Source organism: Panthera uncia, assembly GCF_023721935.1.
Source record: "Panthera uncia isolate 11264 chromosome B3 unlocalized genomic scaffold, Puncia_PCG_1.0 HiC_scaffold_1, whole genome shotgun sequence".
Taxonomy (NCBI): Eukaryota; Metazoa; Chordata; class Mammalia; order Carnivora; family Felidae; genus Panthera; species Panthera uncia.
This window is the reverse complement of record NW_026057582.1, coordinates 115,974,156-116,000,627: the sequence shown is the minus strand read 5'-3', so window position 1 is coordinate 116,000,627 and position 26,472 is coordinate 115,974,156. Positions and strand designations below refer to the sequence as shown.

The window sequence follows — 26,472 nt, the reverse complement described above, 5'->3', positions numbered from 1 at the left end:
GTACCATCAGGTTGCAGCCCTAATGAATTCATACATTTGGCAGTGAACAGTGGTTGTCTACAACCCAGGTGAGACAGCCAGCACTCTAGCAGACTGCAGCACAGCAAATTATGGGCCAGGTGGCCAGATGAAAGAGGAGTCTAATCAGGCCCCTGAACCTAAGAACCAACGCAGTGGAAGCACAGGGGACATGATGATGAAGGAGCAAAAGGCAAGCTGAAGGCAAAGCACAAGCTCACACCCCAGTGGGATATGTGTGACATTCTTCAGGCACTCCTAGCTACCCAAGAACAAAGGAAGGGAAAAACAAAGGGTTAACTGATAGAGATCACAGTCATGTAGGACGAGTCTCCGTGAGTTTGCAACTGTCTCAATGATTTATAAGAAAAAAGGTAATCTCCGGAAACCTACAGACTGTTTCCTGGAGCCTTAACATTACCCTGTCCTCCAAAGGATAGAAAATCTTATGTAGGAGGATCAGCGTAGCTCAGTCAGTTAAACGTCCAACTCCTGATTTCATTTCTGATCATGATTTCGTGGTTCATGAGATCAAGACCTGCGCCAGGCTCTACTCTGACAGCATAGAGCCTGCTTGGGATTCTTTTTCTCTCTCTGCCCCTCCCCTGCTTGCATGTGCACACAACCTCTCTCTCTCTCTCTCTCTCTGCACCTACCCTGCTCACACACACACATACGTGTGCAATCTCTCAAAATAAACTTAAAAAAAACCCAAAACATCTTATATAATTAGTCACTCCTCACAACCCTAGTGCAGCTCTTGCTGCCCATGGTTCCTGTCCCTGTGCTTTAATAAAACCACCTTTATGCACCAAAGACATTTCAAAAATTCTTTCCTGGCTGTTGGCTCTGAACCCCAACACTTCAAACTATATCAATGGCAAATGACACCACAGGGAGTGAGAGACACACCAACCAACTACGGTGTACAAAACTTATTTGGATACTGAGGCAAACAAACTTGGAAAAATAAACCATTTGTGAGTCGATAGAAGATACTAAACAATGATTTTAATATTAAGGAATACTTGATTTTTTTTTAAGGTATGATAATGGTACTATAGCCATGTTTAAAAAGAGCCCTTATCTCTGTAAGTCACATGGAAACCCAAAGGAGAGGGTGGTTGGAACCTCTGATCTATATACAGAGCAGAAGCACATGGGTATGGAGTTGCTTTGGGGGTAATAAATGTTCGAATATGGACTATCATGGTAGTTACACAATTCAGTGAATAAACTAAAAACTTTTGAATTGTACACTCTAAATGGGTGAATTGTATGGTATGTGGATTAAATATCCATAAATCTGTTTAAAAATAAACTGTGCAGGGGCACCTCGGTGGCACTCGGTAAGTGTCCAACTCTTGATATCGGTTCAGGTCATGATCTCACAGTTCGTGGGTTCAAGCCCTGCATTGGGCTCTGTGCTGATGGTGTGAAGCCTGCTTGGATTCTGTCTCTCCATCTCTCTGCTCCTCCTTCGCTTGTGCTCTCTCTCTCACTCTCTAAATAAATAAACTTTATTAAAAAAAAAAAAACAACTGTGCAGCATTCAAAGACAGATCTCTTTTTTCTTATTCAAACCGTTACTGTAATTATAAAGGTATGACAGCAGAAATCAGAGGAAAAATAGACAGGAACCATACATGCTGTCAAATGCGCCTATTTTTAGGGTAGAAATCAACTCTACATGTTGTCTGAGAGCTTTCCAAGAGTTTGGTTTACAATTCTATCAGCACAGCCTTCTTGAACACCCACCCCATTTCTATCCTGTGGGTTGTGCTGGTGGCTGGGAAGGAGTGAGATACTACCTTCTCTCTGGGGAGTTGGCCACCAGGGGTCTGCTTGGAATAAGCATGTGCTCTGAGCCATTTGGACTATCTTCCAGTCATTCTGGTTACATGATGGCTAGTGTTTGCTGGGTGAGAAACAGGGGAGCTCATTGCCCTGCAGTAGGTGGGGTCAACACAGAGTTACTCCCTCCAAATGTTAATGGTCCTCCTGAGAACCCTGAGGTACCACAGTCTCAAAAACCAGACCGGTGTATGTGGTCTCAAGTCCCCAGGTCCCTCAAAGACTATGTGTAACACCCATACCATTGACTACTGCTTGTCCCTGACCTCGCTGCCCTGCCTGCTCAGATGTGAAAAATGACATTCCCACTGCTCCTCTGGACTCAGACCTCTCCACTCCTATCCACCCCACATACAGGCAGGGCTGGCCTGGAGCTATGCTTGGCAGATGAGAAAAATGTGACCAGCCCAAATAAGGACACAGAAAACCCAGCTGCAAAGCTGGAAGGAATTAAAAAGACCTATAGATGAGACAGTGCTTCCTTCTACCCCCAACTACAGGCCCTCCTCTGGGTGCACAGGATATGTCCTCCTATTCAGCCAGAGGCTCCTGCACAGCTGTGGCCTTAGGTACCAGCACAGGCAGGCATGGAAGATCCACTTACCTCACTATTGCTGTAGCGCGCCAACTCTGAGATAAAGCGCATGTGGTCCTCCCGGATCTGGATCATCTGCTCACAGATATTATACTGCGGGCTGCTGCTGGATGATGTGCATGTCCATCTGGCAGTGAAGGGAAAATGTGTATTACCTGAAAGGGTACCTGCATAAGATGTATACATCATAATGCTGGGTGGCCAGGGACATATGCACAGCAGGCACACAGGATGGCCTACTGGTCCTGCATGCTGCCAAGGAGAAAGAGGCTCGGAGACAATATGAATTCTCAGCAAAGAAGTAGCCAGCCAGCCCCATCTCCCTGTGTTAGGGTCACTGTCCTATCTTCCGATACCTGCGTTTTGGAAAAGGAATCATAATTTCTCTTTAATCAGCCAACTACTTTCAAAAAGCTGAGAGGTGTTGCTGGATTTAGGATACTGCATTACCGTGCAAGGACCCTTGACACATACTGCAGATCTGGTGGGAACTAAGAATTCTTTATTACTCACGTGTGAAAACATAAGCTATAGTAGAAAACAAGTCAGCCAAAGACTCCGAAACAAAAGTTATCCTTATAGGGAGTTGAAAACTGACATTACTTGGAAGTTAGACAGTTGACTTATGTGCACAATACACCATTTTAGCAGCAAATAGTCAATTTAATGGGAAAGAAGTTTATTAAGAATTAAAAGTTGTTGGAGCTCTTAGGCAGAAAGTATGGGCCCTAGGGCTCTAACCACTGCTCCCTCACACTCAGCACAGACACTCTCGCCATGTTTTTAACAAGCTGGTCCTCTTTGCTTGAAGGGAAGGAATTCAGATTACCACTTTTCAAAATAATGGGGACACTGTCTCAAGCAGCAGTCCTTTCTTACTTTCTGATTCCACCATAGGATGATGCAATGATTATGTTGGCATCATCCAAGGTGGCTCCCTGAGTCTGCAATGAGTACATGTGGCCCAGGCCCTAGACCAGGCTCCACTCTCAATAAACCTGCCTCCCCTGCAGGCCCCAAAAAGCATGTCCACTTAAAGCAAGGCCCTAGAGCCCAGAACCTGACTGCTGACATCACACACTCTGGCCACCCTTTCTAGACCCAGATGTCGGTGCAGGGCTAGTGGGTTGGGCTCTCAAAGCTCACCGCTACTTGCTCAGGCACCTCCCAAGGTGGCTGTTAAATGCCCACTAACACCAATTATATGCTATTGACTTATAATAAATCATATTAAAAAAATAGAAATAAGGGGCGCCTGGGTGGCTCAGTCGGTTAAGCGTCTGACTTCACCTCAGGTCACGATCTTGCGGTCCGTGAGTTCATGCCCCACGTCAGGCTCTGGGCTGATGGCTCAGAGCCTGGAGTCTGCTTCGGATTCTGTGTCTCCCTCTCTCTCTGCCCCTCCCCCATTCATGCTCTGTCTCTCTCTGTCTCAAAAATAAATAAAAACATTTAAAAAAATTAAAAAAAAATAGAAATAAGCATGCAAAACTCATTGTTTCCTGATTGTCTTACTGGTTTTACCATTACCTCTCATCTAGAGCTCATCTGTGTCTGTTAGGGTAGAAGCACTGTGTAATGGCATGCTACTAGAGCTGAAACAAGTTGTTAGCCTCAAGTCAGTCATGGCAGGAGTATTTACACCATGTAAATCAGCACATGCTCCAGATCAGAGCTTGAATTAGTGCTGAAGCAGAAAGAGGTTTCAGTTTAATGAACGTAACTTAGAGAAGAATGAGAAGTCACCTAACTGGATGGTATATCAAATTTAATGGTAAATTTTATTAGGAAATAAGCTAGCACAGACCTCAACAAACTACAGCACAGACCAAACACAACCTGTGTTTATACGGCCCTAGAGCCATACAAAATGGTACTCACATTTCTTAAATTAAAAAAAAAGCAACAATAACAGAAAAGAAGAATATATGCCAGATACCACATGTGGCCTGCAAAGCCTTAAAGTGTTTATAATTCAGCCTTTACAAAAAAAGATTGCCAACCTCTGAATAAGCAGATTGAGATGTAATTGATTTTTCAAAATCATGGCTATTTGCAATTGTAGGTTGGCTGTGGATACACCTGTTTGGCAAGAGTCAACAAAGCATCCCGTGAAGACTCAACCAGCTATGTGGAATCTACAAAAAAAAAAAAAAAAGAGTATGGTGTGTTTTTTTTCTCATCTGTAATTGTGAGCTACAGACCCTTTCTTTATGCCAGGGGCTGGCCAACTCTCTCTGTACAAGGTCAGAAAGTAAATACTTCAGAATTTGTGGGCTACACTGTCACACAGCCATTGTCCTCTTTAAAAAAAAACAAAAACAAAAACAAAAACAAAAACCAACCCTTTAAAAATGTAAAGGCCAGAGTGGCTCAGTCAGTTAAGCTTCAGACTTCTGCTCAGGTCATGATCTCAGGTCGTGAGTTCAACAAGCCCTGTCCCTGTCGAGCTCTCTGCTATCAGCGCAGAGCCCATCGGATCCTGTCTCCCTCTCTCTCTCAAAAATAAATAAACATTAAAAAAAAAAATGTAAAGGCCATTCACAGCAACAGAGATCTTACAAAAACAGCCCTGGGCTGGATTTGGCTCTTCAGTGATAGTTTTATAAGCTCTGTAATATAAATGCAAACATCCCACTGCCCAGCAGGGCTAGTTGTTAAGCATTTACCAGTGTGCCACTTGTTTACACTTGGACATTCTCCGTGAGTTCTATCCAAAAGAACTCTCTGTGATGATGGAAAAGTTCTATACTTGATCTTAACCAAAAGGCTGAGAAGCGATTGATGATGGAAAAGTTCTATAGCTGTCCTAACATAGTAGCCACTACTAACATTTGAAATACAGATGTTCAATGGGGGGTGGGAGGGAGGGGAGGGTGGGTGATGGGTATTGAGAAGGGCACCTGTTGGGATAAGCACTGGGTGTTGTATGGAAACCAATTTGACAACAAATTTCACATATTTAAAAAAAAAATGAAATACAGATGTTCTAACCAAGAAAATAACCAAGAAAATAAATTTCTTGGTTAAATTTCTTGGGTAAATTTCTCTAACGAAGAAAATAAATTGCATGTTTTAATAAATTTAAAAGTAGGCAGTCACAAGTGACAGGGCCTACCAGATGGGTTTTGGTTTTGGTTCCAGATGATTAAAACTGTCAAAGGTGTTCTCTCTAGAAAAATAAGTGTTATAAAACCACAATGAGAACACTGCAGAATGTTCTAACTGGACAACTCACTCTCCTCCTACCGAGATTTATTCTCCTCATAGTGGGCACTGGTCTTGACGTATCTTGCCAGTTCTATTTGCATGTCCCCAAATAGTGGAACAACCTGGAGCTGCTATATTCAAAGAACAAAAAAAATAAGGTCATTATGTATGTTTACTCACCAAATACAATCAATGAATAATGGTAGTAATTACTATGGGCTGAATACTATCTCTGCACAAAATACAATTTAAGAACAAATATTCATAAAACTAATTCAAATATTACAATTAACCTACCTTGTTGCTAGATCCATGCTCATAAAAAAATATCAATTTGCATTTCTATATATTAGTAACAAACAGAAAATTAAAATCTAAAGGGAAACAACTTGCAATAGCATCAAAAAAAACTAAAATATATATGAATAAATCTAACAAAATATGTTCAAGACCTCTAAACAAAAATACTACTAAAAATTCTAGAGAAAGTTTTAAAGTTCTAAGTAACTGGAGAAATATATCAAGTTAACGTTTTGGAAGACTTGGTACTTTTTACTCCCTAAACTGATCTATAAATTCAATGGAATCCCAAACAATATTCCAAGAAGAGGGCGCCTGGGTGGCTCAGTCAGTTGAGCACCGGACTTTGGCTCAGGTCATGATCTTGTGGTCCGTGAGTTCAAGCTCTGCTTCGGGCTCCGTGCTGACAGCTCAGAGCCTGGAGCCTGCTTGAGATTCTGTGTCTCCCTCTCTCTCTCTACCTTTCCCGTACCCATGCTCTCTCAAAAATAAATAAACATCAAAACAAAACAATATTCCAAGAAGAAAAATGGTTTATGGATAGTGCATATATGTGTTTGTGTATATGGAAATCAACAAGCCAATTCTAAAATTTATTTTAAAAGGTAAAGGGACAATATCCAAGATAATCTTGAAGAACGTAACTTGAAGTCTTCTTGATAAGCAGATCTGTTCTACGGAAAGCTATAGCAACTAAGACAGTGTTGCCCTGGAGCATGGAGAGCAGTGGAGGAGGACAGGAAACCTAAGACAGTATCACATATATATACACACCTGCTTTATGACCCAGGCAACAATGCACAGCAATGGGGGAAAAGATGACCTTTACAATAAATGGATGGAATCAACTGGATACCCATAAGGGGAAAAAAAAAAATCAAAAAATGTCAACACCCTTCTTCACACCATACACAGAGGCCAGATCGAGGAGGATTATAGATCTAGACGGAAAAAGAAATAGTGCTATTTCTAGAAGGTAACAAGAAGAAAATTCTCATAAGCCTGCTCTATATAAAGATTTCTTTTTTTTTTTAATGTTTGTTTATTTAGAGAGACAGAGAGTGAGAAAGCAAGTGGGGGGGGGGGGGGGGGAGAGAGAGAGAGGGAGAGGGAGAGAGAGAGGGAGAGAGAGGGAGAGAGAGGGAGTCCGAAGCAGGCTCCACACTGTCAGTGCAGAACTTGACATGGGGCCCGATCCCATGAGCTGTGAGACTATGACCTGAGCCAAAACCAAGAGTCAGAAGCTTAATCAACTGAGCCACCCAGGCACCCCTACAAAGATTTCTTAAAGTAGATATTAAAGATTGATACATTAGACTACATTAAAATTAAAAACTGCTGTCCACCAAATGACACCTTTAAGAAAGTGAAAAGGAGAGCCAGAAGCACAGAATGCATATATTTTATAACACATGTATTCAACAAAGAACATGTACCCAGAATATATAAAGAACTATAAATCAAGGTGGGGTGGGGGAGCGGGGTAGGGAGCAAGAAACTTGAAGTGACACTTCACAAGAGAACACACAAAAGATGAAGAGTGTGAAGTTATCAGAGAAATATGAACTAAACCACAAGGAAATGCCAGCCAAAAATATCACAATGATGTACACCCTTTAGGATGCACTTCCTCAAAAAAGTGAGTGTCAAGTGTTGGCAAAGGATGTGGAGCAACAGGAAGGCTCACTCATAGCTGATGGGAATGCAAATCAGCATAGCCATGTGGGAAGTTGTTAGCCTACATCTAACACTGAAAATGTATATGCCTGTGGCCCCCAATCCTAGCCCTGAGCAAACACAAACATGCGCAGATGTGCACTAAATCAAAGGAGCACTGTTCGTACCAGCCAAAACTCATGTCCATCACAGCAGAATGGATAAATAAGTTGAGGTATAATAATAAAATGGGCTGTGATACCACAATGAAAACCTAAGGACTACAGCTTCAGGATCTCACAGAGATGAATCTAGTAAGTGAGTGAAAGCAGCTAGATACAAAAGAGTACACCCGGCATGATGCCCTTTATACAAGGTTCAAACCCAGACAAAACTACTGCCTTTGCAGATGGGAGCCAGTGATTTCCCCCCGCCCCACTGCCCACACCCATGTTTCCAAATATGGGGCACAGAGGTTTAACTCCTAAAATTAAGTGTATACACTTGATAAGAAAGGCTTATCTAAAAAAATGTAACTCACCTTGAAGTACTTATCAATTTTGGATAAGTTTATTCTTTTCTTGGCATCAAGTTTATAGATGTTGCTGACACTCCCATCCATCAAGTATAGACCAAATCCCATGACCTGAAAATCACAAAATGGCACATAAAACTCAGACCTAAAAGTTTAATTACTCATAAAAACTTCTAATGCTACAGTTCATATATTTGAAGTGGGAGTTCATTCTTCTTTCAAAAAACACTTTTAGGGGTACCTGGGTGGCTTAGTCGGTTGGCATCGAACTTTGGCTCAGGTCATGATCTCGAGGTTTCATGGGTTTGAGCCCCACGTCGGGCTCTGTGCTGACAGCTCAGAGCCTCGAGCCTGCTTCAGATTCTGTAACTCCCTTTCTCTCTGCCCCTCCCCTGCTCATGCTCTGTCTGTCTCTCTCTCAAAAATAAATAAACATTAAACAAAAAGTTCAAAAAGCACTTTTAAAAGCTCCTCATAAATAGCTATCCCTTCATAAGAAGCTCTTCTTTTATCTGTGTCATTTCTTGTGCGTATTTTACTGTCCTCTCCAGGCACAAACACCCACCTCTCATTAAGCCCAATGAAATACTAAATATGTATTTCCATAAGTATCCATGGCCAGGGACTCCCACCCCAGATGGCACAAATAGAATATTTCCACTGTCATAAAGTGCTCCACTAGAGAGGGCACCAACTCGCCCATGCTCTCCGGTGGGGAAGAGATCTTGGGGCTGGGCCCACTCTTATAGGGAAGGGTTTGTGCTGACAGGACACTCAGCACAGTGTTCTTCAGGGCCATCCTTCCCAAAGGTGGAAAGCAGAGCAAATGCAATGGCAGAACTGACTTCTCCTCATCCCAGTAAGAAATGTCACTGAAAACACTCCCCAATTTAAAACTGAGTAATAAAGAAAAGTATGGTGAAAGACCATGCTCTTGACCAAGAAAAGTCTACTACAATCATGGAGACACAGTAGTGTTAATTCTTAGGAATCACATCCTTAACAAGTAGAATCTGATGATAACTTTGCTACAAGAAGCTAATGCTGACAGAAGCCCTTGACCAGGACTCCTCAGTCATGAGCACGTTCTCCAGGGGTAGGCATGTCATATACCTGACAATAGGATCAAGCCTGGGACACATTCAAAGGAATGTGTCTGGAGAGCCTATAGTGCAGGCTGTGAGCAGGGTGGAGGGTGCTGTGTACACAAACACACGTACGTGTACACACACACACACACACACACACATGGCAAGCGTGAGAATAAGAAAAGGTTGGCAAGAGCATCACAGTCAAAGCACAGCCTCTTCTTGAGAGCAAGGCTGTCTCTCTGCACAGTTATGTGAGCAGCCATGCCCATACACGTACTTTGAGAAGCATGTGTTTCTCACTGGGTGTCAGGTACATCCTATTCTCGTAGTAATCCACACACAGATTCACAATATCAGCGAGGAGCTCTTCGTAGCCAGAAATCACTTCAAGCTGCTGCTGTAAAGACTGAAACACAAAGTGGGAAATCCATGCCATTGACTGCTCCTAGCTCCCTGGCCCTCAGACCCCAGCAGTGCACGCCATCAGCCAAAGTGGGGAGGGTGGGGGAAGCCTTACTTGGGTGATCTTATTGTGGTTGGCCAGGAACATGGACAGATTCTGTGATTCCTGGATGGACTGTGGGTCCGCCATTTTACGTAAAAACTGAGCAGCCCTTTGAAAGAAAAAAAAAAAAAAAAAAAAAAGTCATATAACCAACGGACTTAATGATAAAAAAAAAAAAGCATAGAAAATCAGGATTACTTTATCTGGCTACAGTTATCTGTGATAATGTAGGTCTTAGAAGCGAGTTATAATTTCAGCCTCCTCAAACTTCTCTACCCTGGACTCCAGGTCACTCTTCTGCCAACCTGGACAGCTCACGACCTCACTGTCCAACAGCTAATGGACTTCTTCAGAGACATGGCAGCACCAACCACAGGCCTTCCTGGGGGTTTCCTGCACGCTGGCCTCTCCCTTGGGCTACCTGTTCCTAAGTCTGAGAAAGACTGCCTCCCCCTCTGTGACTCCCAGAGTATGGTAATGAAGATGGCCGGCACTGTCCATGTTCTCCACCAAGAATCCTCCAGGCCACCATGTCTCCCACAAGTCAGGGACCACACACAGTTCTGGTGCCAAAGGTCAGAGACAGAATCCTGGTTTCAGCACCAAAACACTGCTCAATCTTGGACTGACCTCCTGAACTCTCCTGAACCTCACTTATCACATCTATAACAAACAACTGTCCACCTGACCTACCCACAGAGAAAATGTGAGGAGAGAGGAAACAGCATACACAGAATTGCCTGTACACTTAGGTCCAATAAGACTGGAAGGCACACACTGAGTCTCTGAGTCTTGCAAAGCAGCATAAAGCAGCGAATGTGAGCATTCTGCACATCTAGGGCTGTCCCCCAAAAAGTTTAGCGTAAACTGGCCACCTAAGGACATGTCTGTGCAACCTAAAAACTTTGGGGTTTTACTGAAAAAAATTCCTATGGTAAAGGCTAATAACCTATCCCAACAGTCATTTCCTCCATACCTCCTTAGGAATAAATCCTGAATTTCCATGTTACAGCAATGTGCTTCATCTTCACATGACCAATGGTTGAGCAATGAGATATAATGAAAAGCACTGCAAAGTACTTGGAAGTATATGGATAAGAAACAGTATGATCCCTTCTATTCTACTGTCTCCCTGTTGACTGGAATGCAGACATGATAGCTGGAGCTCAAGCAACCATCTTGGACCGTGAGACAACACATGAAGATGGCAGAGCAGCAGGACAGCAGAAGCCCTGGTATGAGGACTGTGGAATCCCCTCATCAGTTGCAGATCACCTACTTTGGGACTTTTCAGATGAGAGAGAAATGAGAGATAATCTGCAATCTTGTTTAAACCACTATTATTTCTCTGGGTTTTAAAAAATTATATAGTTAGGGGCACCTGGGTGGCTCAGTTGGTTGAGCGTCTGACTTCGGTTCAGGTCATGATCTTGCACTCTGTGAGTTCGAGCCCCGCGTCGGGCTCTGTGCTGACAGCTCAGAGCCTGGAGCCTGTTTCCGATTCTGTGTCTCCCTCTCTCTCTCTGCCCCTCCCCCGCTCATGCTCTGTCTCTCTCTCTCTCTCTCTCTCTCTCTCTCTCTCTCTCTGTCAAAAATAAACATTAAAAAATAAAAAATAAATAAATAAATTATATAGTTAAACCTAATATGAACCCTGATATGACAGCACTTTTTTGGAGCACCTGGGTGGCTTAGTCGATTAAGAGTTCGACTCTTGATTTTGGCTCAGGTCATGATTTCACAGTTCATGAGACTGAGTCCCCAATCGGGCTATGTGCTGAGAGATGCCCCCTCTCCCGCACACACACAGGCACATGCTGTCTCACTCTCTCAAAATAAATAAACTTAAAATCAAAGATGCTGTTTTCTATTTTCCTCAAGCCTCACGATATAGGTTATCCTGGCATTTATACTCAGAAGCATTTGTACTGTTAGCTATTTCCAGGTGCAAATAAAAAGTGTGAGTGTAAGTGTGTGAGGGCTGGGGAGAAATGGGGGTTACTATCTGGGAAGATGATAGGGGATCCCAAACAGAGGTCACAGGAAGAAGCCAATGGAAGCTGGGGGGTGCCCCAGGCCCACTCTGTGCTCAGGAGAGCTTGGGTGGCTCCTAGAGGGGGTGCGGACTGCCTGCAAGCACATCAAACAAGGTCAACTCCAGACTTTCCTATTCAAGCAAGGTTAATAGGTCAACTCCAAGGATTCTCTAGTTCTGGAGATCCAGGCTTCTGTATAGAGCTAATTCTAGGTGATGAATGCCTACACTTAACTTCACATGGACCAAGCTTAAAACCCTAGGTGATCCAGCTTAACTCCTACTGCTGCCTCAACCTTAGATCTGTTTAGCACTATATCCCATGTTGATTTTATTTTAAAGACCCGACAACGGTTGTGTGATTTCAGATACAACACAACTAAAGCCTATTCCAATGCAAAGTAAAATCTCATCAAATTTAATTTCACAGCAAAGATTCTTTGTCCAGCAGAAGAAACAGTAGTCAGCATCTAATTCCAGCCAACCATGCCTTCAACAGTACCAAGCACAGACTTTCTAAAGAAAGTTTATTAGAAGACAGCTCGCTTTGTTCTAACCAACCACCCTTCTTCCTCTTCCTGCCATCAACTGCTCCCTCACAGTATTCCATGGCACACCCACCTTTTCCAATTCTCTTCTCCAGAAGTTCTCCACATTCTCCCTGGAGGAGAGCTGGTTTTGGGGACCTGGAAGCTCAGTGTGACCCCAAGACAGTCCACAGGCCAGCTCTGCCCACTGCTGTGATGGTGTGTACCTTCCCAAAATGTACAACCAGGAAGTGAGGTGCTGTTCATCAAGATGCTTATGGAGCCAAAAGCCTTACGGTGACCCTAACCCTCTGTAACAGGGATTGGTCTTGTGCACATCTGTCTTCTCACATGTGCTGAGCACCCAGAGGTCCTCAACGAACATTTGAGGATGACCAGGGTGTCCATATTCCGCTCTAGCTTATAAAACCACAATGTACACATACTCTATGAGAAGACATCTCACTCAATACATCGCCACACACATAATCTGCCAGCTACCCCTGCATCTTATACGTAGGAGTGTGTATTCAAATAGTCCTGAGCCTGCCAAACAACCACTACCAAACAGTTGTGGTTATTTCAGCACATATGGGATGTGCACCTACTAGGTGCAGAGCATGCAGCTATATCAGGAACCACTCTGCCTGCCTGAGCACTCTCTGCAAGGTCCTAGGGCACAAGGTCAAAGCTCACCTCTTATATGCCGAGTGGTCATTCTTCACACTGCACTTCATGTTCTTTAACTCATCCAGCACAGCAAACATGTTGATGAACTTTCCCAGCGTGATCAAATAGGCTTCAGACACAAAATCCTTCCTTCTCTCCGCGTGGCACAGGCGCCTCACCTCCCCACAGAAACGCTCAATGGCATTTCTCTGAAAAAAGGAAGGGAGGGCAAAAAACCTGCTGTCACTGATGGGCCAACTCCATGCCCACCTTCAAGCACAGTCACTGTTACTCTTTGATGAAATACCCACCCAAATGAGTGGACATTTACAGCTCAGGTAATGAGACTTGTTTCTATAAAGTAATTTCCACATGCCTTTGCTCTGTGATAATCACCATTAATTTTCCACTTTACCAACTATATCCCTAAAATAAAAGAATTTTGTTGATTATTCAAGCAAAGTTACTGAGGAAATGCTCCAATAGAAGGTCTACAAACAGATGTTTTCACTTTCAGAGGTGAAGATGGGGGCAGGGAAATTATTCCTCTTAATAACCTTTAAGATAAAACAAAAATTCATCTCCTAATAAGTTCTATCTTCTCCTTTTGCTGAAGGAATCTATAATAAAAACCTTTATACATTTCCAAAGTATATCCTTAAAAAGCCAGCAAGTCCCCTCCCTGTGGCTACTCCACCCAACCGATGGGCCAAAGGAGCCAAGGCAGGCCAAGGACCACTAAGTGGACAGTCAGCAGAGGCTGAGAGAAAAACATCTGAAAAACCAGATGAATCAAAAGTACAAACTGGCAGAAAGACAAACATATTTGGAACTGACAGAAAGCAGTCTTCATGAAGGAAATATTCACTCTTAAAGAAATAAGAGAAGTGAAACACAAAAGACGTATTTTTTCTAGAAGGGCCAATAAAGCTGTAGACTGACAAAGGTCTGGTGCCCTTTTGTCTCAGAGGCCATGATGGCTGCTTTAATTCACATACACTTTGTTTAGTAAGTCATGGTGATGGGTGAGAGTGGGCCAGATTCCTACTCCTCTGCATTAAACCCCTAGGATTATTTCACCATTTTACCTGGAAGTACATAAAATTCATCAGTTTTGTGACTTCAGGCTCAAGGACCTCTACGGTTTTCTCGTAAATTTCCACTCTATTAGGCTGCTCGTTACATTTCACCTAGGAATAAACAAGTATGACATAAAGAGGCTTCAAATTAGCTAGATAGGAGAGCAGGCAGTCCCAGCAGGCTGTGGGGTAGGGTGCAGGAGGGGGAAAGTACTGGTGGGATAGAGGCAGGGCTGGTGGCATGGGGGTGTGGTCTGGCTGAGATGAGGGAACCATAAGGGTAGGAGTGAGGTCTGTGGTAGGGGCGTGGTCAGCAGGGATGGAATCACGGGAATGACAGCGTGGCCTGGCTGGGATGGCTTCACCTGTGGGATGGCCCGAGAGCAGCTCCTCCAGGTGTACAGCATGACCGCGTACTCTTGGCCCTCCTCCAGCATTTCATTCTGCAAGGGTACAAAGGGCAAATCAAAGCCAAGTAGGAAAATGATCATAAGAAAGGAAATGCCATGTTGCTAAAACCCAGATACTTCATAGTATCCTCTCACTTTGAGAATAGACAAGTACCAGGACCTGCACACCACAAGACAGCTGCTAAGAGGCTGGTGACGTTCAGTGCAGTAGTGTGGCCACAATGACCGCCCAAACACTCTCACGGCTTCTGTTGGCTGGAGAGGAGCCAGCACAGCCCAAGGCACCTGCCATAGCCACTATTCCTCAGCTCCATTCAACCCTAAACAACCTGCTGCCAGTGCAGACCTGAAGTAGCACAGATGCGCACAGGGTCTTCAAGGCTCTTAAGACTGAGGCAGCTCTGCCATCCCCAGTGCAGGGGAGGAAAAGCTGTATTTCTGCAACACTTAAAATCCAGAGAGAGCATCCATGCAAAGAGGACTGCCATCACTTTTAAACTGCTTTAGTGTCTACTCCTTTCACATTGTTTCCTTTGATAAAAATGGTAAGAAGTTCAGAGATGTTCTAAAAACATCAACTACAATTTCATCATATTCTTAAGATGCTTTAAAATGTTTACAACCTTGAATCCAGTAACTTCACTTCTACAAATCTACCAATGGGAATAATGATGGATTTGGAAGGATATTCATCACTGCATTTTCTATTCCAAAGAAAAAAAGGGAAACTAAGTAAACATGCAAAAGTAATTCAACTGTGGACATTTACAAAATGAACTATACAGTTATGAAAAATTACCTTATCTGGCACATTTTAAAGACAAGTGAAAAGTTCATGAAATCATTAAAATACATAATAACACTGCAATTCATTCATGCAATCGAAGTCATATCTTAGTGTATAACTGTGTTCGTGAATACAAGTGTAAATAAAAAGGAGAGAGGGGTGCCTGGGTGGCTCGGTTAAGCATCTGACTCTTGATTTCGGTTCAGGTAGTGATCTCACGGTTCACGAGTTCGAGCCCCACATTGGGCTCTGCACTGTCAGTGCAGAGCCTGGTTGGGATTCTCTCTCTCTCTCTGCCCCTTCCCCAACTGTGCACTCTCTTTCTCAAAATCAATAAATAAACATTAAAAAAATAATAAAAATATAAAGAGGAGAGAGAATGGGACTCCCTCAAAATGCTGACAAAGGTTTTCTCTGGGCCATAAATGCTAAATTTTCAGAAAGAATATGTATTATGTTTATAATAAGAAACACAAAGGTCTTTTTAAAAACATAAGGCATTTTCATCCACTTTCTTCTTTTTTTCCTTACCACAGATCATATCAGGATAATACCAAAAAGGTTTACATTTGTCATTACAGGTACTATTCCCCCAAGGAAAACAAAGACATACAGAAGGAATTACCATGCTAGAATGGACAGTTGCTTGTTCAATGTATCTTGCAATCCCAGTGACAAATGCATTTCTGTCTTCAAAATTAGTGTTGAAATTTGGCTGAAAGGAAGAGAAAAACCATCACGTGGAGGTCAGTGTTGCAGACAATGCACCCCACTTCCACTCGGCACACACCTGGTAGAGCAGTGAGGATGGTGGGGGCTCGATGCAGGGCTGCTGGTCAGGCAAAGGCAGCTCTTCCAGGAGATCCACATTGGACAGTGCATCCTCCAGTGTCACCTGGGCTGCCATCCTGGCCTAGAACAAAACACAGAGCCACCTGTACTGTGAGGAAGGGTAGTAATACTCTGACAACCATTCCAAGGTGTGGCAATCAGACCCCCTTCCCCTGACCCCTCACTTGAGGGAACTTGGGGGTGGATGAGGTGTCAGGACCAATCCCCCAGAGTCTGGTGTCTCTTCTAGGGCTTGCTGGCAATGGAGGCATGATGTAGCCTCTTCTAGCTTCCAGGAGTGTCATAGAGCAGGGCACATGCTTCCTGTCACCCTTTCCACCTTAAGGCCATCGTCTCTAGAGGGCTCCCAGAGGGGCTCTTACAGGGCCAGAGTAGGGAATATCATCTTCAACACCATGTCTGCCCTCAAGGAAGCCAGCACATCCTCTAAGGGGGCAACAGTGCTTCCCAGCATGCAGACCTTCCCAGGTGGGTCCTCTAAGCAACGTTACACACTAAGGATGAAAATGGAAAAGGCCAGAGCCCTTTCTCCATGGTCAGCCTGTAGAGGCTAAGCTGAGGGCCAAGGGCCAACATGAAACAGGGAGGTGTTAGCAAAGGACTGAGAGCATAAACTCGAAGGCTAGTACAGAGAAGCACAGAAATGAAGGTGGATGTCATCTAACACATCTGTGCCAGCTCCAGGAGAGGAGACCGCACACTCCAGCCTGCTTCCAGCTGAATGCTGGTCTGAACCTGGATAGGCCACAGGGAGTAGAAGCAGTTGCAACCCCAGATGTGACACACCAAGCAGCTCTGATCCCAGATAGGACATGTGGGGCAGCTCTAACCCCAGATGGGACACATGAGGCAGCTACATGTATTGTGAGAAGGAAACAGCAGCAGACAGGCTGGATGAGAACACTCAATGGAAGAAGATCCTCCCAACACTAGGCCCCAGACAAAGTGTGGGTATAGAAGTACATGGTAGGGCAAGTTACCAAACCCCCAAGCTGCTGGCTTAAGAACCAAAAAAGGAACCCAAAGGTACTGGACAGCCCCAGGGACAATGTGGAGAGGAAGAATCTCAGAAGAGCAAGCCCATAAAGTTGCTCATGAACTTTGGGCCCATGCCCAAGAGACAAATGCATGGATCTGATCCTCTCACACCCCAATCCCTGAGACCACAGAAAACTCCCAGATGGCCAGAGGCAGCACTCATAGGACAGATCCAAATGGCACCGCAGGGGCTCTAAGAACAGAACTGACACTGAATCACACGCCAGAGAAAGCAGGTCAAAACCACACCCTAAATTGAACCAGGTTGTTTGACTCTAAAATAAAAAGTCAGCATTTGCCTAGGACTTAAGACCCAGAGTCTCATTTCATAATATACAAAACGTCCAGTTGCAGTCCAAACGACTCAGCACACAAAGAACCAGAAATGTCTTAATTCTTATAGGAAAAGATGACTAACATACCAACAATGAAATAATACAGATATTACAATCATGCATCAGAGTTTAAAGCAACTACTAAAAAAATGCTCTAACAATGACAACACTTCCAAACTGAAAGAAAAAATCGAATGTCAAAGGAAAAAAAAAACCTTTATATAAAGAACTAAAGAAAATCTTTAAACTTTTAGAACTAAAAATACTGTGTGAAAAATTTTAAAGCCCCTACATGAGCTCAAGAGCAAAACAAAGATTCAGTGAACAATAGAAATTATCTAATCTGAACAACTGAAAAAAGGTTGGGAAAAAAGTGAAAATCCTCAGGGGAACTTTGGGATGAGAAAAGTGGTCTAACATTTGTGTTATGAGTGCAAGGAGTGTTGAAAGTGGGTAAAAAAATAGCTGAAAACAATGACTGAAAACTTCCCACATTTGGCAGAACACTCATATGAATTCAAGAAGCTTAATGGATCCCAAACAGGATAAACCTAAAGAAATCCTTACGGGACAGATCATAATCAAACTGTTATAAACTAAAGCAAAGGAAAAAAAAGATATCTTGAATGAATAAGTCATGGGAATACAAGGCACAACATAATGAATACAGTCAATGGTATTGTAAAAGGGATGTATCAGGATAGATGGTAGTTGCACTTGTGGTGAACACAGCATAATGTATAAACTTGTCAAATCACTATGTTGTATGCCTGAAACTAATGTGACATATTGGGTGTCAACTATATTTAAAAAAAAATTAACTGATGAAAAAACTGTATCTTTAAAACAGAGAAAAAAATGCATTACCTACAGAACAACAATTTGAATGCCTGTTGATTTCTCCTCAGAAACCAAGGAGGCCTTAGGAAGTAGAATGACACTTTTTAAAGTCTGGAAGAAAAGAACAGTCAACACAGATTCCTGTATCAAGTGAAATAGTCTTCAAGAATGAAGGTGAAGGGGTGCCTGGGTGGCTCAGTTGGTTTAGTGTCAAACTTAGGCTCAAGTCATGATCTCACTGTGAGTTCAAGCCCCGCAACAGACTTGCTGTTGTCAATGCACAGCCTGCTTTAGATCCTCTGTCCCCCTCACTCTCTGCTCCTCCCCCGCTCATGCTCATGCACTCTCTCTCAAAAATAAAATACACACTGGAAAAAATTAAAAACAAAAAAGAATGAAGGTGAAATAACATTCTCAGATAAAGGAAAAGTAAGAGGATTCATAGACAACAGGCTAATCAAAGTTCTTTACATAAAAGGGAAGTGATACCAGAAGGAAACCTGGGACACATAGAACAAAGCAAAAGCGATCCAGAGGTTAAACTGAACAAGAGAATAGACTGTTTCTTCTGGAGCTCTTTAAAAGATATTTTGTGGTTGAAAATAAAAAATTAAAGCACTGTCTAATAGGATTTCAGTGACTATAAACATAATATGTAAGAGAACTATGACATAAGGGGGGGAAGGGAAAGGTGTTAAGATTTCTACAATCCATTTGAAGTAGTGAAATATTGATTCTCAGTAAACTGAAATGTTAAGTGTGTGCTTTACAATCCCTAGAACAACCAATAAAAAAGTTATGAAAAGTAACATAACTTATAAAAAGATCATATATAATAAATTAATATGGAATACTAAAAATGTTCAGATAACCAACAGAAGGCAGGAAAAGGAAGCAGAGCAATGGAAAAAATAGGAATCCTCTTTCTGCTATTTGAGGACACAATGAGAAGCTGGGGATTGCAACCTGGAAAAGGGTCCTCTGATTCTGTGACCAATTCCAAAGCATGGGTTTTTTCCCCCTACACCACCAACCAATTCTTAGACACTAGCTGGGTGTCCTATGATTCAATTCTGACACTATCTAGCTGCAGATAGCATCAGATCCCACAGGTTAAGAACTCAATCCTACAAGACTGCCCCCTGTGCCACTTCAGACCCCAATCAAAAGTCCAGGTTGTTGGGGCGCCTGGGTGGCGCAGTCGGTTAAGCGTCCGACTTCAGCCAGGTCACGATCTCGCGGTCCGTGAGTTCGAGCCCCGCGTCAGGCTCTGGGCTGATGGCTCGGAGCCTGGAGCCTGTTTCCGATTCTGTGTCTCCCTCTCTCTCTGCCCCTCCCCCGTTCATGCTCTGTCTCTCTCTGTCCCAAAAATAAATAAAAAAAAAAAACGTTGGAAAAAAAAAAAAATTAAAAAAAAAAAAAAAAAAAAGTCCAGGTTGTTACTTGTGCTTCTGACAGAAATCAAAGATTCCCAAAACCCCCTTCCTGGGTTCAATTAATTTGCCAGAATGGCTCACAGAACTGAGCAAAGTATTTTATTTACTAGATTACCAGTTTATTATGAAGGATATAACTCTGGAACAGCCAGATGGAAGAGAGGCATAGGGCAAGTTATGGAAAAGGGTGCTGAACTTCTATGCCCTCTCTGAGTGTTCCATACTCTTCCCAAATGTTCACATATTTCATTAATCCAGAAATTCTCAGAATCCTGTCCTTGTGGGCTTCCTTACATTGGCATGACTGATTAAATAACTGGCTATTGGCAAAGGATTCAACCTCCAAGGTCAGGGATGTGGGATTAAAAGTTCCAACCCCCACAATCCTGGCAAACGGCTCCCATTTTTAAGGAGTTTTCCAAAAGTTACCTCATTAACATAAACTCAGATGTGGTTGAAAGGGGCTTGTTGGGGCGCCTGGGTGGCTCTGTCGGTTGAGCGGCCGACTTCCGCTCAGGTCGTGATCTCACGGTCCGTGAGTTCGAACCCCGCGTCGGGCTCTGTGCTGACAGCTCAGAGCCTGGAGCCTGTTTCAGATTCTGTGTCTCCCTCTCTCTGACCCTCCCCCATTCATGCTCTGTCTCTCTCTGTCTCAAAAATAAATAAACGTTAAAAAAATTTTTTGAAAGGGGTTTGTTAATGAATATCAAGACACCTTTGTATTCTTTTCCACTTAGGGAACTACAAGGATTTTAGGAGCTCTCTGTCAGAAACACATGAAGACCAAATATATAAATATATATATATATATATATTTCTTTTTTAAATTCATGTTGAGAGAGAGAGTGCACATGAGCATGAGCAGGGGAGGGGCAGAAAGAGAGGGAGACATAAAATCCCAAGCACTGTCAGGGCAGAGCTCAATGTAGGGCTCGAACCCATGAACTGTGAGATCATAACCTGAACCAAAGTCAAAGCCAGGCGCTTAACCGATTGAGCCACCCAGGTGCCCCCAAATACGTATTTCTTATTAAAAATCAGACCCTCACCAGACAAGACCATGCTGGGACCCTGACACCCTGATCTCAGACTTTTAAGCCTCCAGAACTGTGAGAAATAAATTTCTATTGTTTATAAGCCACACATATATACACACAAAAATATGTAAGTGTATGTGGGGTGGGAATATAAAAAGTATGAAATAATAAAATGGTAGACCTATATCCAAACATACCAATAATTACATTGATCACAAACAGTCTAAACACACTAAAGACCAGAGACTGTCAGGATGAAAAACATCCTGACTCAACTATATGCCAGCTACAAGAAGCTCACCTCAAATATAATGACATAAGTTGAAAGTAAAAGAGGAAAAGATAAACCATGCAAGCACCAGTCCCAAGGAAGCTGGAATGGCTATGTGAGAGGTAAACTTCAGAGCAAGGAAATTCCCAGGGCTCAAGAGGTGCACTGCGTGACGACAGAAGGTCATTCACCAAGGAGACAGAACAATGCTCAATGTGGATGCATCTAAGGAGAGAGCTTCAAACAACAAGCCAACACCAACAGGACTGAAAGGAGAAGTAAATACACAAGTGCACTGACAGCAACAATTCTGTCCTTGACAGAAAATCAGCCAGAACACAGAGGAACTGAATACTAGGACCTACTGGGACTACTTAGCATTTACACAAAAGTCCCTTCAACAACATATCTATTCTGCATGTTTCTAACCATAAATTTAAAATGCAGCAGATAATTTTTCAAAATATCTGGTCCTTTGTAAACAAGGAAGATGGCCTTTTAACTTCCATCATCAACTTCCTTCTATCATCATGACTTCCTCTTCTGCATACTTATGAAAGAAGAAGTCCAGGATAGCAAAGCACCAAGTAGTGAAGGCTGGTTGTCGCACTGGCCACTGCCCTAAAGAGCCAGAGTAGGGAGTCCCAGTAACATCTTCCAAGGCACCATGTCTCCTATGGATCCAGCCCTGAGTCCTGCTTTTGGCCCTTTGCATGGCCCAAGCCCAATCTGTGCCAGGAGAGGCTTGGGGGCTCCTGGAGTCCCTCCATGCTCCCATGCCACCTGTGCAATTGGTCAGTGAGAAAACAGGTCAGGCTAACTACCGTGGGACAGCCATACTGCCCATGTGACCAGTCATCTTGGCCTTCTGCCCAGCGCCCACAGGACCCTTCTTCCTCCTCCACCTCGGCCCAAGAGAGCCCAAGACCACCTTTGATGGGAGAAGAGGTGGTACAAGAGGGCTGCAGACAGACTCAGTGAAACACTTAGGTCACATTCAAGGAAAAACATAAATGCTCTATTCAAATCACTATTAAAGAATACTTTTCTCATATAAACACAGCAATATTTGTATGGTGCACACACACCTCTATTCAGCCTTAATGAGGAGGGAAATTCTCACACATTCTACAAGATGGATGAACCTTGAGGACTTCATACTGAGTGAAATAAACCAGCCACAAAAGGACAAAGAATGTGTGATTATACTTATGTTAGGTACCTAGAGTAGTCAAAGTCATAGAGAGAAAGTAAACAATGGTTGTCAGGGGTTGGAAGGAGGTGGGAATGGGGAGTTAGTGTTTAATAGGTACAAGAGTTCCCATCTGGGAAAATGAGAAAAGTTCTGGAAAGGTTGGTGGTGGTGACTGCACAATAGCGTGAATGCACTCAATGCCACTGACTATACACTTAAAAATGGTCAAAATGGTAAATTTGATGTTACAACAACAACAAAAATCAGGAGCAAAAAAAAAAAAAGGCAATATTTACCATACATAAATCAGAAAATATGGAAAAGAGAAAAAAGTCCATAAAGCCTCCATCCCCCACAGAATGAAGAGAATATGATACAAGCTGTTTTGTAAGCTGCTTCTTTCTTCCAACTTCCATAAAAATGTTCAAAATAAAAATTTTCAAACTATTGAACATTTTCCCGCAGCACCCATTTAGCTTTGTGTGGACCACTGGCCAAGGCCCTTTTGTGCCTCACTACTGTTCTTTCCTATTTGTCACATTTTCATCTTTTTCACAGCCATAAACACCCCTCAACAAACACTCTGCCATGAATACACATACACAATCCCAGGGCCCCACAAACATTCCCACGTCTCTCCATCCTGTGCATCTTCCACAAATGTATATCTGCATGGCCTCTGCCTCAACCACATTAAAGAAACTTGGAATAGTCAGCTTTGGATCCAAGTCTCCAAAGTCTCTGTCCTGATTTATTCTTTGACACCTCACAGTTCCACCTCCAAGATTTCTTTTATTATTATTTTTTTTAAGGTTTGTTTATTTTTGAGAGAGAGAGACAGAGCATAAGCAGGGCAGGAAAAGAAAGAAAGGAAGACACAGAATCCAAAGCAGGCTCCAGGCTCTGAGCTGTCAGCACAGAGCCCGATGCAGGGCTCGAACCCACCAACTGCAGGATCACGAACTGAGCCAAAGTCAGAGGCTTAACCGACTGAGCCACCCCCAAGATTTCTTTTAAATCTATTTACTTTTCTCCATCTCTAAGTGCCACCAGCAAATCCTGTGCTCATTATGGGCATCACACCACTCTAGAAATGAAGTCCATGCTCTCTGTAACCACTCTAGCTGCCCCAAGCCACAGGAATTTGCCTCTTCCTGCCTCATCCCCTCAGGTCCATGCTACTGCCCATGTTACTGTCAGCCCCCACAAAGCCTGGGTATCCCTAGGACAAGTGTGCGTCATCTGCTTGGCTACCACAAGGCCTGTGGGACAGAGCACTGGAAGGAGTGATAAGACTTTGTAACCAGCTTCCACAATGCCAATGCCCAAAAGCGTAATGAAAATCACATATCTGGAACAGTGCTCAAACCCAACAGTGCTGCCTGGTGGGAGTTTACAGTTTAATAACTCAATCCCATTTCTGTCTCCACCAGTTCAGCTCACATACAGCTTCATGTACAGAGATGCGCACCAGCTGGGGCTTGGTCACAGCAGGGTGGCCTGTGACCACAAGCACCAAAGGAAGATCACGTGGGAACACAAGACAGAAGGTGGCCGTCCGCAAGCCTAGGAGAGAGACCTTGGAAGACACCTTGATCTCAAACTTTCAGCCTCTAGAACTGTAAGACAATATATTTCTGTTCCTTAAACCACCTGGTCTGCGGTATTTGTTGTAGCAGCCTAAGAAAACTAACACAGAGCTAGAATGAGTTGAGCAGAATTGCCCAGACAGGGTCCCTATGCCCTTGCACCAACTGGCTGTTAAAATCCGCCATGCGCTACTGTTTTTTGATCATGAAACAATACATGCTCAATGCAGAAAAAGCAGATGGCTGGGAATAAAAACAAGCTTGAGTCTCAGTCTTAAAGAGCTAGTATAGGCACTTCTGGTGTGGGAGCATCCACCTCCCGTCACAGAGAAATGACTGCAAATAACAAACTCTCCCTCATTTCATCAACAAATGATGTCAAGCTAGGCTTTTCCTCCTTGACTGAATCTCCAATGGCAGCAGTTCCCAGCCCTCAGGTTTGTCTCCAAGCTTGTCAAGTTATAAAACTGCCATTTTAACAAACCATCAACTGATTTTGTAAACTTAACAGCTTTTAAAATAAACATTCCAAAGGACATACTAAATATGTTTGTTGCTCTTCTAGTGACTGTTCAAGTACCCCTGAATCAATTGCAGGGGTCCCTTTGGCTCAGGGGACACCTATGCTCTGGATAGCTACTCAGCATTTTCACACTAGTGCATGAGAGCTGGCCAGCGGTATGAATTAGGGAGCCCTGCACACTATGCTGTGCGCCTCACATACCCAGCTTTTCCTTCATTCAGCCTGTGTCCGGGGAAGACACTGCTGAGTGATCAGCAGGGTCCCTATGGCATGACCCTGGTATGTGGACCACATGCCTGTGAGCTTGAGCTGGAGGAACAGGGCAGAGGAAGGAAGGCTGTGCTGTGACACACTATAACACTCCCAGCCCAGCTAGGCTACTTCCTCCTTCTATGCCCCAAGTTCCCTGCCCTTGAGTGAGGCACTCCCAGGATGCAGGTGACCTCAGGTGGTTGTCAAACTGCAGGTTGCTCAAGGCCAGGAGCAGACTCATGCCAAATGAAGGCTCAGGTCTGTGCAGGGCAGGGTCTTCAAAATCCTGCTGGCATCTGCCTCCATAAGAGGTATCTAAATGCAGACTTCCCTCTCCCGCTGTGATACAGACCATACTGGCATGCATAAATCCCCTCACACAGGGCCAGCAGCCTGGACAACGCTGCCAGTGCAGCTCCTGAGCAGGGGGAACTAGGGGCACCTCTTCCTTTCATCTCCCACCTGGACTTAGAGCCCAAGGATGATGTCCCATGTATCTCAGGTGGCCATCACAGGTGGGTATCAGAGGACCCTAGGCAGAGGTCAAGCAATCACAAGTAGTCAGAAGGCTGGAGTTCCCAGCACTGGGCAGGAGTTCCTCACAGCTGCCCACTAGAAGGGCAGTACCCACCTGACATGCTGAAGGCCCATGGCTGCTGACCTTCTTCTTTCTCCTTCACCTGGCAATGTTTGCCCCTCAGGCTCAGATTTATCCTGACATCCTCTCAATAAGTTGTCCTCTCACCCACCCTCAAGGTGGGGCCATCACACTCTGACAGATGAGCAGAGTAAGGCTCAGAGGCCCCACAGAGCAGGGACAGAGTTACCCACCCCAGCACCAGGCACTGTGTCCACTTGGGTAAAGGCCAGAGGCAAACAGAGAAGTCAATAAAACGAGTTTCACAAGGGTGAGTGTTGTGTGTGTGTGCTTTCTAAAGCAGCTTAGGCCTGAGGGGCAAGAGAGAAGCAAGCAAGAGCCAGAACCCCCGAAAGAGCTGCCCAGGGGCAGGTGGGAAGCATGGGAACAGGGGACAGAGCCACAGTAAGCAGCCAAGCGAAAAGGCAAGATGATTTCTATAAAATGTAATAGTTACCACACTCTTTTGAAGCAAAGAACAGTGAATAAGAGAACTTTTTAGTAAAAATAAATATGATTTAATAGTCTGCCCTGTTTCTGGGTAGCATGGGGGTAGGTGGGAGGGAAGAAAGGGAAGCCCCCATCTGCTGGCAGTTCCATTAAAATATATAAGGACTCCATAAAAATGAGTCCTTATACAACTCAATGGTCTTCGAAAAAAAGAATACTTAGAAAAAAAAAAGAATACTTAGGCTGCAAAGAATTCACAAAAATTAAAGCAGTGAGACTGATTTTCAACTGGCAGTATGGGTGGTGCCAAGAGATGAAAACAGAAAGAAAAAAAAAAGTGATGTGTGTGTGTGTGCGTGACATGTACCAGTATGAGTGTGTCTGCAATAAGCCAGTATCCCTAGGAAATGGGATACTGTCAGGAAAGGTGTGGCAGAGACAAAACAAAACAAAGGTGTAAGGTAAGACCGTTGCCTTCAGACATGGACATGGCAGGTGAAGCAAAAGGATTGGCAGGTGGCTGGGGGCTGCTGACAAGGGGTGCCTAAGAGGATCCACAGTCCAGACATCCCTGCCAAGGTCCCCTGAGAGCACAGCATGGAGGCATCTGTTCCTGAAGGGTCCAGCCCTAGTTCAGACCCCCAACAGCACCTCAGGGTGACCACAGGGCTCCTGGGGCAGTATTACAGAGCTGACTTGAAGTCTCCACACGAGGCCTTCTCTGAGCCTGGACAACTTCAGTCTGC

The 26,472-nt window shown here is 43.8% G+C and overlaps 1 protein-coding gene across 1 annotated transcript in view; it reads right to left on the bottom strand.

Moving 5' to 3' along the window:
- The window catches only part of CYFIP1 (cytoplasmic FMR1 interacting protein 1), a 136,420-nt gene that overhangs the window by 72,706 nt on the left and 37,242 nt on the right, over positions 1-26,472 (bottom strand). The window contains exons 2-11 of the mRNA XM_049614145.1: positions 16,062-16,184; positions 15,897-15,986; positions 14,440-14,517; positions 14,084-14,185; positions 13,023-13,204; positions 9,777-9,873; positions 9,537-9,665; positions 8,175-8,279; positions 5,717-5,808; positions 2,477-2,594 (exon numbers count right to left, since the gene is read on the bottom strand). Of these exons, the coding sequence (XP_049470102.1) occupies positions 2,477-2,594; positions 5,717-5,808; positions 8,175-8,279; positions 9,537-9,665; positions 9,777-9,873; positions 13,023-13,204; positions 14,084-14,185; positions 14,440-14,517; positions 15,897-15,986; positions 16,062-16,178 (1,110 nt within the window). The 5' untranslated portion in view covers positions 16,179-16,184. The remainder of the gene's footprint in view (positions 1-2,476; positions 2,595-5,716; positions 5,809-8,174; positions 8,280-9,536; positions 9,666-9,776; positions 9,874-13,022; positions 13,205-14,083; positions 14,186-14,439; positions 14,518-15,896; positions 15,987-16,061; positions 16,185-26,472) is intronic.